Here is a 15,444-nt window from a genome sequence, read left to right on the forward strand (position 1 = left end):
TGGCCCCCAGTAAGCCTCTACGGATCTGCCTCTCTAGGCTTAGCACTTTCAGAGGGTTTAGCCAGAGATCACTCACATGCTTTTACCTACTAAATATTTTCCTTCAAGAGCAAACAAAGTTGATTCCAAAAAGCTGGGCATCTGTACTTTGCAAAAGGTCCCCAGGTGATTCTGATTGAAACCCAGGCTAAGAACCACTGACTTGGTAGGATGATATCCAGATAATGCTTTAGATATGGCATTTATTTATTAAATAATTTTTTCTTAAAGTATATGTTCATTGTAAAAGAAAAAACCTGAAGATACATAAAAAGTTAAGAAAATAAATCACCTGTTAACCAACCACCCAGAAATAACCATCATTATAATGTTATACTTCTTATCATGTTTCCTCCCTATGTGTGTATTTATAAAAATTTGGAATGATGGTGTTTAAACATTTTTGTATACCATGAAATTACTTACTTGTAAAAGCACTTTAGAAGTCACTGTATGGAAAGCTATGTAAAATGTTATCTATCACTATGTTTTCAAGACATACATCATATCAGTAGGAATTCTATTACATAATTTGTAAAATATGTAGCACATTGTAGGTCTTTAAAACCTATTAAACAGTTTTAAGTGATTAGACTATTTGTCACAATTATATCATCAAAATTCCATATATAATAGTGGTTATGTTTACATTATATTAAGTATAATGAGTATACTATCAATATTATTTCAATTAGTTTTAATACTTGCCTGTTCTTCTAACTGCATTTTACTTTCTGTCATCTTTTCTATGAGTTTATCAAGTTTCTTCAAAGATTTAAGGTCATTCCCAACTTCCTTTTCTATGAATGCAGACACATAGGAAAGAAGATCACCATTATCTGTACCTTCACTGACATGTTCATTTCCAGCACGAGGTGTAATATTTACATCACCTAAAATAAAAGATTAACAATTACTCAATACCACTAAGTACTATGGAATTAAAGGAAATATAAAAGATACACAAGGCATTATATGTACCTTCAAAAGTTAATAATTTAGATGGACCTAGAGAGAATTATATTAAGTGAAACAAGTCAGGCACAGAAAGAGAAATATCACATGTTCTCACTTATTTGTGGGAGCTAAATAAATACACAAATAACCTGGGGGGTGGAGGGAAGAAGACACAACAATTACAATTCCTTGAAGTTGATAACGACAAGCGAACAGAAAGGAGGTTGCTGGGAGGGAGGGGGGATAGGGAGGAGGGAGGGAGGTTTCAGTAATGGGCCACAATAATCATCCACATTGTATATTGACAAAATAAAATTTAAAAAAAAAACAACTATTAAATAAATAAATAAATAAAGTTAATAATTTAAAGTACACATCATGGGCCAGCCCGTGGCTCACTCGGGAGAATGTGGTGCTGATAACAACAAGGCCAAGGGTTAGGATCCCATATAGGGATGGCCAGTTAGCTTACTGGGTGAGCGTGGTGCTGACAACACGAAGTCAAGGGTTAAGATCCCCTTACCAGTCATCTTTAAAAAAAAAAAAAAATTTTTTTAAATAGTATTAAAATACTTCAAGTATATGAAAAAATTTTGAAAGGGTGACTAATGCATAAAAAACTCCTTAAGGAATAAAAAAGTTTTTACTTTCAGAAGGAGAGAACAGAATTGTGGTGACTAAAGGTGGAAATGGGGGAGGGAGAGGGGGGTTAGGAAGAAATTTGTTAGTGGATCCAAGGAATGATTACATTCTGTAATAACAAACATGCTAATTATCCTGATTTGATTGTCACACATTATGTACAGGTATAGATATTCAACTTTGTATCCTACAAATGCGTATAATCAATTATGTTTCAATACAAAAAAAAAAAAAAAGAGTAAAAAAAGTCTTAAAAGCTTCAAATGCCATTGTACAAAGATGTCCATGTCAGAAACAGGGGGAAAAAAAAATAAAGAAAATATGAGAGAAAACACAAATTACTGGGAAAAAAACAAAAGAAATCAAAAGGTCGATACAACCACTAAATTACAGTCTAAAGTGAAACTCTTTCCATGGCAAATAAACCAGACTTGGACTAATTCACACTGGATTTATTAAATGTGACAAAAAAAAGGTGACTTGGACCATGCAGCCATTTCTTGAGAATAGTGGTAACAGAGACAACATTTACTAAACATTTTACTACAACAGAGTAAATAATGCCTAGTGAAAGGAGGAACACTGTGTAGCTTTGCTCTCATCCCATTTAGCACGTGAAATTTCCCTGGAGTCCACTCCTTATTCTATGCCTGAAAATTGATCCTCTATTATATTTCACAAGTCAGTTCTTCACTCTGTGAGAGGCTATAACTTTTTCCACTATCCAGGATGTTTAAGACATAATTAAGTAATTTAAGTTACCTCTAATTCTTTGTGAAGTGAAGCAAGATTCAAATATATAGATAAATTCAACTTTTGTTAAAATACTTAAGAAAACAAATTTATAGTAAACACGTAATCTACATCAAAGGCAGTTAAATTATTTTCTACTGTCCTAAATTTGTGGACCATCAGCATTGCCCCTTTTCCAGGTGTCTCTAGCTACACTTTGCTGACCATTTGTGCCAGGATGGCTTTCTGAACTGTGCCCTGCACCCCAAAGAAACCTGGAAACTCACAGCAGCTTCTTGGCAAAGAAGGGAGGGGTGACATGATCCACAGTTGGCTGCCATATCTATCTCCTCCCACTCCACCCATTGTGCTAAGATAAACTGTTTCCTTTTGAAATATGTTTCCATGCATAAACTATCTTCTTTTGATTATTCATGGTTTCCTTCTTCCTGGGCAAGTTTAGGAAACCTGATGTTTGGGTCAAACTTGACACAATGGTAGCTCTATTTCACGGTGCAGTCATTAAATATGATTGACTATACTCAATCCATAACTAGAATTATTCTACATACGGGTTTAACCTCTCTAGATTTGCGTAGTTCCTAGGGGTTAAAAAAAAATGTGTGCATGAGGTTTGATAAAGCTGAGGGAACAATACAGGGCCTGCTGGGGAGCAACAGTAATTGAAATTTGCTTCTGCTCTCCCTTGGAGCTGTCCATCATAGAACTTGACTCTTCATAAAAATACCGTTTTAAGAAAACAGCAATAAGAGAAAAGCAAGAAGGTATAATTAGCCTCATTACAACTGTCACTTCAGATAAAATAAAAATATTATTACCTAAAGATATGCCTAAATGCAAACAAAAAATTTTAGGTATTGCTCAATTATTTATGTAAAGATTAACAGAATATATACCAGTGTGTTTGGTTACACGTATGTTCCTCCCACTCCCCCATACCCCAAAAAACAAATTTTCTTTTTTCTACTTAACTTACAAGAATTAAAATATTCATCTGCTACGAAAACCAGAAGCCCACTAGTGGGTAGGAGAAGTAAAACTAACATTAGACTCTCCAACTATAAAATAAATTATAACATTTACCCCAGACTACACTTAAAGGTTGTAAATGGGACTAAAATTTCATGTTTCTTCTCAATTCAATACTTATTCTCTTCTTCTTCAAATATGAACAGGATTGGCTGGTCTGTATCTAAACTTTATTAATATAATAATATATTATACATTAATCATATTATATCATAATTATGTAATATAATAATCCACCTACTATTCTACACACAATGCCTTTTTTATTTATCTTAAATAAAAAAAGTGATTTGTGTGGCGTATCTGCAGACAATTGGAGGTAGACAATGTTTTGTAAATACTAAAGTTACTGTACCTTAGGGTGTAAATTCTACCTTGACTTTTTTAAAAAAGTTAAACCCTTTACGTGTAACCATTTAAATGTGGCATAGTACATTCTTAGTCAAATGACATTCTTCAAAATGACACATTGGTAATTTGGGAGGTTTTTATGTCTCTTCTTTTCTATTTTTTATAAAGAGCACTCCTAATTGCAAAGCAGTTTACTAAGCCACTGAAAGAGGGACAAGCACAAAGTCCTTGATATGACAGTCTTCATCTATCATTTCACTAAAATGACAGCTCAGTAGGTGTCAGACTTCCCAGGCATCTGAATCGGGCAAAGGTGGAAAGGGAAGGAAACTGAAAGATATGGATGGCACCCTCACATCCTTCAAGGAAAAGGAGCTGAGTTGTGGCAGCTATAACTGTCAAGTGCTATGGACTACTTAGAGCTTTCTTTCTGAGCCAGATTGTATCAGTAGTCAATGTTAAGGGCAAGTCTTACTTCTCAAGGCCACATGGTAATGTGGGCACCCTTTCTCTTACCACTACTCATTCCCAGACTTTTAATCGTAGTCAGAAGAAACAAAAAACCCCTGACAGAAGAGCTATTACATGCTTTCCCCCTTCCTCTCCCCCAAAATTTCACTTTAAAAGCCCCTAGGGGGCTGGCCAGGGAGCTCGGTATTATAACACCAAGGTCAAGTGTTCAGATCCCCATACCGGCCAGCAGCCAAAAAAAAAAAAGGCCCACGAAGAGTCCTTTATTTCCAATAACCTGCCATGCTTAGCTCATTAAAGTAAAATGACAAATGAACACATCCCTGACATATGCTCCTGTCCCTAGGTATAAAATGGAGGTACTGAACTTTTCCTCCTTCCCTGTCCAGTCCAAGATCCAGGAGTTATATCCATTGTGCTCTTCCCAGAGCAATTTTTAATTGCAAATTCACTGAAGGTAAAAGTACAACTAAGCAATTGTCATTTACTTCCTTTAAACCCAATTAAGGGGGTGATCATGTCTCCTAGATCATTAGCCCCTCCAAATTCCTAATGCTTACTAAGCTAATGCTTCATTAAAATAAAAGGTAGGGCCCAAATATTCTGAGTCCTGTATGACGGCCGACCTCCAGTGAAACCACACCAGTCCCTGCACTAGTAAGGGTCAGAAAGTGCTATTCTCCAAAGCATCCCATATTTTACAATTTTAGAAAGACAAAAATATATACATAACGGTAGTCAGTATTCATTACTATATAAGCATATTGTACAGAGAAAGATAGTTCGTCTAAAAGATGACAGGCTAAGAACCCTGGAAAACAGGCTAAGAACTCAACCCTGGAAGGTTGAGTTCTGGAAGGATGGCTGTGTAGAAAGAGCAATGGTGTTTGGAGCATGCTTACTTTTCTCCTCGATGTCCTTCCTTTCCTCACCACTTTCAGAGCAGCACTAGAAGGGGAACAGGTGTGACAAACACATTAATATAGAAGTAGGAGACGGAACTTATACAGAGCTCTCAAAGGGCATCCACTGGAGGACGGAGACGACCCAGACGTCTTCCCCCCGGGGCCTTCATAAGGGACCAGGGCAGTCTGCTGAAGGTTCCGAAAAGGGCCACCCCACTGGAGCGACCCCTGTCACCTTCCCACGGGGTCTGTGCCACCTCCCCAGGACCTGGAGTTATGCTGCCTGGCCGCCGGACCACCTCCCTAGAAAGATCTGTCATCTCACCGGAACCACCAGGGCCACCTCACTGGGACTACCTCCCCTGGGGGGTCTTGCAATGGACTCTATCCCGGGCCGCGGGACCACATTCTCAAGCTTCCAGGGCCACCTCACCGGGACTATCTACCCAGGGAAGTCTGTGCCACCTCACTGGGCCACCAGTGTCCCCTCCCCAGGACACCAGGGAGGCCTCACCGGGACTGCCGGCGCCTCGCCGACCTCGCCGGCCGAGAGCATCCCTCCTCCGCGCGAGCCCTCGGCTCCATGCGCAGCCAGCGTGGCCTGTAGGGTCCGGCTCAAGCCAGCGACAAATGCCAGCTCAGCCCCGGAGGCTGTAGGGCTGAAACCCACCGCGACTTCCTCTCGCCGTCTTTCTCGTTTCCTCCTCTAGGCCCAGAAAGGCCGTGCCCGCCCAGCCGCCAGCCGTGCGCGGCCTCTCCCCCTGCTGGTGGGAGGTCCAGACTGCAGCTTAGGAAGCGGGCGCCTGCGCCCCAAGCGCTCAGAGAAGGGGAGACGATCCATCGCAACCACGGTGAAGTCCCCTCCACTTCACCGAAGCTCTTAACGATGGAGCTTGAAGATACCCCCCCCACGCCGTAAATTTAATAGGAATCATATTTTAGACGATATCCAGGTGTTCTGAGAGAGTGGACTTGTTGACTAGGAGCTTCAGTGTAGGGTTCTTTGGCCAGACGCCAAAATATAAAAATAAATAAAAAATAGTAGGGTTATTTGGCTTGGATTTCCAATGAATGGCAATATCTTCATTTGTTGATTGGCAGCTGGCCAGTACCGGGATCAAAGCCCTTGACCTTGGTGTTATCAGCATCACGCTCTAACCAAGTGAGCTAACCAGCCAGAAATGACCCTCCAATATCCTGTCCGGAAGGTGCAGATCTGGTTGTAGGCGTTCTGGGAGCTGAACGCAGGAAAAAGACTCAGCATCTAATATGAGTATGGACTTTGCGCAGTGCAGACACCCCCGGAAAAACCCTGTCTTTTGCCAGGGAGGAAGAAGGAGAGTTAGGTAGCGGCAAGAGATAAGTAGAGGACCCGGGGATTTGACAACCTCATAAACAAACTAACGTGCAAGGTAGTACCAGAGACACAAAAACAAACAAAAGAAAAAAATAGTCACCGATACAGGAAACAAACCACTCAGTGAGGAGAAAACGCAACTCAAATACATACATATACATATATATGTAAATGTATATAGTCGGCACCTTGAGATAGGAGTTACAATTGCAAGCATAAAACAAGAACAAGATATGGTTTTAAAAGGAGCATTCAGAGACAAAAACTATGATAGCAGAAATAAAAAGTTCAAGGGCTGGAAAACAAAAGTTGGGAGATAATGTAGGAGGGGAAAAGAAGACAAATGAAAAATAGGAAAGAAAAGATAACAAATAAGAGGACCACTACAGCAGGTCCAAAATATAAAAAAATAAGAATTCCAAGAGAAAAAAAGAGCAGAGGTTAGGGAGGGAGGGATCATCAACAAAATAATTCAAGAAAATTTCCCCAAACTGAAAGTCAGGAGTTTCCAAATTGAAATGACCCACTAAGTATCCACCACAATTGATAAAAATTGACCCACTCCGAGGCTTATCATTGTGAAATTACAGAAAACTGGGGCAAAAAGACAACGCTAAGCTTCCACACAGGAAAACTGATCACTTACAAAGGATCAAGAATAAGAATTTCTTTGGATTTCTCAATATCAATAAAGAAATCTAGAAGACAGGGGAGCTAGTCAATCAAATTTTAAAAGGAAATTCATTTAAAACCAGAATTCTATACCTGATTAGTAAACTATCAATCAAGTGTGGGGTTAGAATACAGGTATGTCCGGACATTGAAGATCTCAAAAAATGTACCTTTCATTTACTTCTCCTTTCTCAGGAAGCTACTGAAGGTTATGCTCCCCTAAAATGAGAGAGTAAACCAAGAAAAAAGACCTACGATGCAGGAATACAGAAAATACAACACAGGAGAAAAATAAAGTGAGATGCCATGACAACTGTGCACTCTACACAGATTTGTGCAGGTCAGAAGACTCCATAAGAGACTCCTTCAGAAAGACAGATCACCTCAATTATCTCTACCTCTGGAGGGGGAGATTTAAACAATCATTAAGGAATTTGAGCTTGGTTTAGTGATAAATAGTAAACCAAAATAAGATGATTATTAACTACAGAAAAAACAAAAAGCTGTGCAGAAGAGAATAATAGTTTCCTACTTGCCAAAGATGTCAATAATATTTGCCTAGTTATAATAAAGTAAACAGAAATCCAAAAAAGTAGAATATAACTATATTGGGCAGATGGCAGGATGGGAAGTATTGTGGGGAAGGGGGAAGGAAGGAGAGCTAAAGCTTCATTTCTATTAAGTCAATAGATAATGCCTAAAAGTGAAAAACCAAACAATAGCAATACAAGCATATTATGTAGAGAGAAGAAGGTAAATATCAAAATAATCAGTTAAAAGAAGTGAAATGATTGCCTTTGAAAAGGTGAAAACAGGTGAGGGGAGGGATGGGGATACACAGTCCATGCTGTTTCATTGCCCACCTTACAAAGTTTCTACAGAATTATTTGACTCTAGCTGACCAACAGGTACAAAATTACAATTAGACAGCAGGAATAAGTTCTGGTGTTCTATTGCACAGTAGGGTGACTATGGTTAACAGTTAAGTTACACAATAGCTAGAGGAGAGGCTTTTGAATGTTTTCGCCACAAAGAAATGATAAATGCATGAAATGATTGATACATTTACTACCCTGACCCAGTTATTTTACAATCTATACATTTATCAAAACATCACATTGTACCCCATAATTATGTACAATTACAATGAGTAAGTTCAAATAAAAATTAAAATAAATTTTAAAAGAATCATTTGACTTTAAATCAAAGACGTGTAACTCTGATAAAAATTAAAAATAAAAATAAAGGAGAAAAAAGATTGCCCTAAACCGAAAATTTTGCTTCTGAAAAATTCACTTTCTGATAAAGGAAATAGACATGGAAATAAATAATTTAAGATTAAGTGAATAGATCCAACAACAGAAATGTTTGCAATGACTAAAGGAGCACAGAGAACAATTAACTATTATCTGGGGCATGGAGAAAGGTATCTAAGATGGACAGAATACTAGGCAATAATAAGGATGAAAAAGTAGATGAATTGTGTGTAATAGACACAGCAATGCATAGTGCTAGTGTGAACTTAAAAGCAGTATACCACATACTATATGTAATATTCATGTTAGGATGGAATTTTAAAGTTGAGGAGCACACTCAATTGTTAAATGTTTATTAGAGGGAGCAGGAATGGGGGAAAGGCTTTGAACACTTCTGTGTAATTTTAACCATAAAAATCAATAAAGAGTTTCCCATTTTGGAAAACAGAAAACTAAAAATGCATGTTTCACTTGGGCCTTGTCTAAGGCAGTCGAGGCTGAAATGCGAAAAGGGTAATTTCTGACCATGGACCCAGCTAATGGCCAAAGAAATGTGAAAGGTCTTTCCTCTAAATGAGTTTAAGAGAGGCTGGGCCACAAAGAGATTTTTTTTAAAGATCTTTTTTTTTTTAGAGCAGTTTTAAGTTACAGCAAAATCGAGAGGAAGGTATAGAGATTTCCCATATATACCCTGCCCCCACTCACGATGGCCTCTCCTACTATCAACATCCCACCATAGTGTACAATTGATGAACCTGCACTGACACATCATATCACCCACAGTCCTTAGTTTACATTAGGGTTCATTTTTGGTGTTGTGCATTCCATGGGTTTGGACAAATGTTTATAAAGATATGTATCTGCCATTATAGTATACAGAGTAGTTTCACTGCCCTAAAAATCCTCTGTGCTCCACCTGTTCATCCCTCCTTCCTTCCTAACCCCTGGCAACCACTGATCTTATTACTGTCTCCATAGTTTTGCCTTTTTCAGAGTGTCATACAGTTGGAATCATACAGTATGTGACCTTTTCAGACTGGTTTCTTTCTCTTCCTAATATGCATTTACTATGTCTCAATGTCTTTTCATGGCTTTCTAGATTATTTATCTTTAGAATGGAATAATATTCCATTGTCTGGATACACCACAGTTTATCCATTCACCTACTGAAGGACATCTTGATTCCTTCTAAGTTTTGGCGATTATGAATAAAGCTGCTATAAACATCCATGTACAGGTTTTTGTGTGGACATAAGTTTTCAACTCCTTTGGGTAAATACCAAGGAGCATGGTTGCTGGATCACACACTGTCTTCCAAAATGGCTGTACCAATTTGCATTCCCACTAGCAATGAAAGAGTTCCTGATGCTCCACATCCTTGCCAATATTTTATATTTGCAAATCAAAACAACAGTAAGATACCACTACACACCCATTAGATTGGTCAAAATCCAGAACACTGAGAAGACACGTATTTTTGGCAGCTGGCTGGTACAGGGATCTAACTCTTCAGACTGTGAAGACACTTTTTAAAGTATATAAAAATTGAGTTTAGGACTGAATTATTACTGAGTGGCTGTAATAAAAATCTTTGCATTTGCTCTCAATGGGACATCAACCTATGAATCAACCGCAGCCTAAAGACCCGTGGTAGTACAAGAATTAAAGAAAGAGGAAAACTTTGAGATACTTAACTGAGGTGAATAATCTCAGAGAAAGGCAGTAGAGAACCCCACCAAGACCGGACCCCCACACTAAATCCATGTTTTAAAAACAAATCTAGCAGAAATATAAGGACTTGAAATAATATATTGGTTTTCACTCAGGGTTGAAGTTTGCCAAAATACTAGATCTGAAAGCCTTCAGAGGCTTAGATTTTGTCAGTAAATGTGAGTCACTTGAAGAGCAAGAGAAGAGAAAGGCATTTTCTTTTTTTACGCAGAAGCATTAACTTATGATAGCTTCGCTTCGGGGAGCTGTGAAGCGGGAAGGGTGAGACGTGGGAAAACGGTGCTCTTGGACCCGCTACGCTCTAAGGAATCGCATGTAGAACAATACAGTCCCTAAAGTGATTTTCTTAGGGTGGAGTGCGACAAGAAAGGATCACAACTATGTGGAAGAACCCTTATTAGAATACAGCTAGCATTCAGAAGGCAGTCGCCGCTTTAGAAGTCCTGAGGAAGGCCTGAAGAATTCTAAGGTGCGTGATAAAAATCACTTTCTGCCCCCGCCGAAACCCACATGCGACCGCCTGGCGGCGCCCGAGGTGTACGTGCCAAGCGGCGGCCGCCGGGCTTGAGCGAGTTCGGTTCCTCCGAGTGGGCGAGGCCTCCCGCTCCTAGCCGGGGGCGGGGCCGGGGCCGGGGAACGGGCTCCGCCCCGGGGAGGGGCCGGCCGGGCCGCGGCGCGTCGCTGCGCCGCACGTGTGCGAGCCCGGCGGCTGGCGAGCGTACCCGAGCGCGTCGGGTCTCTGGCGCGGACGGCGCTGCCTATGTCCTGTGGCTCTCGTCGCCGGCTGCTCAGGGTGGCCCTCGCCTCCACCGCCGCCCTCCTGCACCCTGGGAGAAGCGCCGGCCTCCTCGCCTCCCGGCCCGTGCCGCGCCCGCGCTCCCAGCCTCCGGGTAAGTGCGCGGCCTCCCCGCGGCCGCCCAGGCTCCGCGCCCAGCCCTCGGCCCGGCCCCGCGCCCGGCCCCGGCGCGCCGCCCGGAGAGGCAGTGCGGACTGGGAAGGCGGCCCGGTGGTGGGCTGAGCCCGCGGCGCCTCCCTTATGGATCGTGCCCGCGGGAGCGCGGCCAGGGCCCGGCAGGTCCTGCGCTTCGGCCGCGCCGGCTCGGCTCCCCGCTCCCCGCTGCCGGGCGACAGTCAGCGGGCGCCGCGCCCGCGCGCTCTTCCTCCTCCCCCGCGGCGCTGTCAGCCCGAGGGTTCCCTTCCCACTCCTCCCCTTTCTTTGCCTCGTCCCTAAACTCTTCTCCCTGCCAGGAGAGAAAGCCGGCCTTTTCCCCGTTGCCCTTCGCAGCTGCCGTTTATCGCTCAGCCGGTCTTCTCCAGAATCCAGCCCACGTGCTTTCGTCCTGGTAGTCATTCGTCACTACTCGTGGCGAGCCTACTACGTGCCAGCCAGGCCCTCGGGGACCGCTTGTTTGGTATACCTTGTCCGGGGTAGGAGAGAGCAGGCTGGAGACTAGGAGCTTTCCTGCAGCCCTCTGCTCGGTGACCGCCCAGTGAGTGGGTCGGGTGCTGCTGTGCAGGCTGGAACTAATGCGCAGAGTCCTGCTGTCAGCCCCGCACTGAGGACCGACAAGAACGTCTTCACTGGCTGGGTGTTAGTTACCGTCTGCCAAGAAGCAGGGTTGGGAGAGAGCTTAGTTTTTCAGATACTTGGTTCCATTGTCAGACCACTTTCTTTCATTCCTAAAATAAAGGGTTAGTAAGGGCTTTTCCCCCTAAGCTTCTAATAATCTGTGAAATAGGTATGTCTCACTGGCCTCGTGGTGCCTTGACTTTTGAGCGATCTGTCAAAAATAGCACTGTACACCTCTATCGAAAAGAGGATGGATAGTCAATTACTATGTTCAATCATTAGAAAAGTAGCCAGAGTTCATATTTATTAACTTTACCACTCCTTTTTAAAAATTATTATTAGCATATTCATTATTACAAATCATCATTTTTTAAATGCCCTTTATTCGACCTGTCCCTCCACAAACCCCCTCCTTCTGTCCTCGCCTATCTCTAGTAACCTTAGGTTTGTTCTCTCCCTCTGAAAGTTCAATGAATTGTTGTGGTCTTTTCTTTCTTCCTTTCTTTCTTTTTCTTTCTCTCTCCCTCTCTTTCTCAGCACGCAGTTATAAGTGAGAACATGTGTTATTTCTCTTTCCTAGTTTGGCTTATTTTTTTAACATAATTTTCTCCAGACTCATCCATGTTGCTGTAAATAGCGGAATTTCATTCTTTTTTATGGCTGAGTAGTACTCCATTATGTGCTACATTTTCTTTATCCAGTCATCCTTCGAAGGACACTTAGTTTGCTTCCATATTTTGGCTATTGTAAATAGTGCTGCAATGAACATGAGAGTGCAGGTATCCCTTTGACATGATGATTTCCATTCCTTTGTATATATATCCAGTATAACCACTCCTTTTGAACATGTCTTTTGGTTGAGGCTGGGAGATAATGAAACTTTTGCCCCCAAGTAGGAGAGAGAAATAATCCAACTGATCTTATGGTTGACTTAAGTTTGCTCCTGCCTCAAGTTCTTTACACGTACTGTTCAGGCTGTTGAAACGCTCCTCACACACGTCTTTTCATGTCTAATTCTTCCTTCAAGTCTTTGCTCAAAAGTCACCACCTTAGAGAGGCTTCATTAAAGAACACCCCTCTTACTCTTAGCCCCCTTACTCTGCTTTATTTCTTTGTAGCTTGTGTGTTCTGAGATTAATTTTTTTTTTTTTGTCAGATATATCCTCAAATAAAATGTAGGCTCCATCAGGGCAGGAAATTTCCCCCTTTCCCCTAGTGCCTACACATAGGACATGCTTGATATTTGTGGGATGAGCAATTCTGATAGATTTCACATATTAGAATGTGGTGTGTTCTCTGCCCTAAGAAAAGTGCTCATTATTGTGAGAGCTAGGGGGATTACTGACAGTTTGCAGAGGATGAAGGATAGATGCACTTAAAAAGTGGAAGTTGTAGAGGGTTTTGAAATATTACAGGATTAAGACTAATATGGCACTTTTACAGATGTTCATTTTGGAGGAAATAATGTTAAGGGACTATTGTCCATTTTGTATTAAAATTTTGAAAGTGCTAAACTTTATTTTTGTTGTGTGTATAGAGGATTTTAAAAGCTGAGTTGGTGAATCTAATATTTTAATGAAAAAGATTTCAAAATGCTGTTAAAATTATAATATTTCTATTCTCGTTTGGAGTGCAGAGGAAACAAAAACCATTATTTTAGCATTTCCTCCAAAGAAATATGTAGACTTTAAGTTCGTGGGAAAGTATCAGTGGAGTTTATTCTTTTCCTTGTAGTAGAATCAGGCTTCTGGTCTATAGAGATCTTACTTGACAATTAAGATAACAGAGTATTTGTGTAGCATAACATTTCTTTAAGATTAATACAACAAAAAGCTCATAAAGCTAACACCTACCCACCCCCACTGTTTTCTTCAGCTAGTCACTTTACATCTCCGAGGTGGATCTTTGGATTTTCCTGAAATCCTTAGGCCTCTCCACTTAGGGAAGTCCAGGTTATTTTATCTTTCTCGTTAAATTCTTTTGGGCTTCTCCCCCCCCCCAATTTAAAAATTACACTCCATTTCAGTCTTCCCTTTCCTGCTTATAAAAACAACACTAATTTGAGTTGTGCCTCTCCTAGTCCAGAAGTTTGTACAGCTATTCTACTCTCAGCTTTTAGGCATACAGGACAGAACTTAGCAAAATATATACTAAATGATTTTAAATCATTGGTGCTATATATATACTTTAATAATGTGCTTATGATAGGGCTATTGACTTAAACGAATGAAAAATATAATTTCATTTGAAATACAAAAGTGAGATTAATGAATTTGTCTTTGCAATTAGATATATCAAGAAAAAGAGATCAGACAAGAGTCCGCAAATATCAAGAAAAAGACAACCAACTACCAAAGTCCTGTTTATTTGTCTGCCGTCAGCAGTGTTTGAGGTTCTCTTAAAATTAAATGGTATTTGAAGAAGAAAACCCAAAAAACAAAGGAAGCATAAGTAGCTTTTTTTTTTAACTTCCCCAGACTCAGCAATACAGTTCCACTGTGTAAACCATCCATAATAAATATTAATGACCACCCGTTGATAGGAGGAGCTATTACAGACCTTTGACCAAGTCATAATATTTCAGTTTTACAGAGAAAGAAACTGAGGCTCAGAGAGATTGTTACCTACTTAGTAAATGGCAAAACCTAGATCTGGCTCCATGGTTGTTGAGGAGGGGACCTGATGTTTTCTCTGCATAAGGGGAAGGAGGTAGACATTCTCCTGACCGTAAAGTCCCTGAGCCAAGCTGCATTAATGATTATTATTGGCTGTGCTTTTCTCCCGGCTGAGAGTTCTGGCTTCTGGAATGATATCAGGATCTTCGATCCTGTGATGGCAGCAGGGACTTTGAACTGTCATTGGGGAGCCATTGCAGGTTTCTGGGTAAGGGTGTGTGGCACGATGTGATGACTGCCCACAGGACATCTCCACTTGGATATCCCCAGGGTACCTACACCACAAGACTATAGGTGGGCTTGTCTTCTCCACCACCAGCTCTTCTTCCTGGAGTCCCATATCAGGAAGAGCTACTCTGTCGTCTCAGGTCCCCACGGCAGGAAACCCAAGTCATCCTGGAGTATTTCCTCTTTCCTCCGCTTTTGTCACCCAGTCCTGTCCCTACCAGTTCCTAAATGTTCTGAATGTTCTCTCTGTCCTGTCCCCTTTGCTTCAGCCTTTTCTTCACATGGGTGCCATGAAATCTTTTTAACTCGTGAACCCAGTGGTGGTTGGTTTTCAGGATGTCATTCCCTCTATTTTGCCGGATGTGACTTCCGCCAGCTTTTTCTCCCCAGCTTTTTCTCCATACTCTCCTTGTATCTTTCCCTCCTCGGGGTTCTTCCAGCGCTCTGTGCTCTCCTGTGCAGCCATGCCTTTGCTTGTGCTACACTCTGTACCCCAACAAACTGCTCCCCCCTTTACACCACCTTACTCTTCGCAGTCCTCAAAAATTGGCTCAGGTGTTCCCTTAGGTTTTCTCTGACACTCTCCCCTCACCCCCTCGGATGTCTCCTGTGTGTTCCCATATTTTCTGTGTAAGCCCTGGTCCCTTTCTGTCTCCTCCACCTGTATGAAAGCTCTGTGAGGGCAGCTTTGTTGCTAGTAAGTGAGAATGAAATAGAATCAACATTTCATAAACCAGCTTTTTTTCTTTTTTTTTTTTAAAAAGTACACCTTGCTCAGAACAAAGAATAAATGCTTTCTTATTTGAAT

General features: G+C 41.3%; 2 protein-coding genes across 3 annotated transcripts in view; one reads left to right on the forward strand and one right to left on the reverse strand.

The window, feature by feature from the left end:
* RINT1 (RAD50 interactor 1) overlaps positions 1-5,845 on the reverse strand; it is a 25,573-nt gene extending 19,728 nt beyond the window's left edge. The window contains exons 1-3 of one of the 2 annotated variants that reach the window (XM_063100493.1): positions 5,662-5,845; positions 5,145-5,190; positions 748-932 (exon numbers count right to left, since the gene is read on the reverse strand). In XM_063100493.1, the coding sequence (XP_062956563.1) occupies positions 748-932; positions 5,145-5,190; positions 5,662-5,703 (273 nt within the window). In that variant the 5' untranslated portion in view covers positions 5,704-5,845. Of the gene's footprint in view, positions 1-747; positions 933-5,144; positions 5,191-5,661 lie in introns of those variants that run through there. The other variant, XM_063100492.1, reaches the window with a different exon arrangement.
* A 4,989-nt stretch (positions 5,846-10,834) lies between these two features.
* Positions 10,835-15,444, forward strand: part of PUS7 (pseudouridine synthase 7) — a 39,276-nt gene continuing 34,666 nt past the window's right edge. Inside the window, exon 1 of the mRNA XM_063099494.1 lies at positions 10,835-11,053. Coding sequence (XP_062955564.1) covers positions 10,924-11,053 — 130 coding nt within the window. The 5' untranslated portion in view covers positions 10,835-10,923. The remainder of the gene's footprint in view (positions 11,054-15,444) is intronic.

Source organism: Cynocephalus volans, chromosome 6, assembly GCF_027409185.1.
Source record: "Cynocephalus volans isolate mCynVol1 chromosome 6, mCynVol1.pri, whole genome shotgun sequence".
NCBI classification, from domain to species: Eukaryota; Metazoa; Chordata; class Mammalia; order Dermoptera; family Cynocephalidae; genus Cynocephalus; species Cynocephalus volans.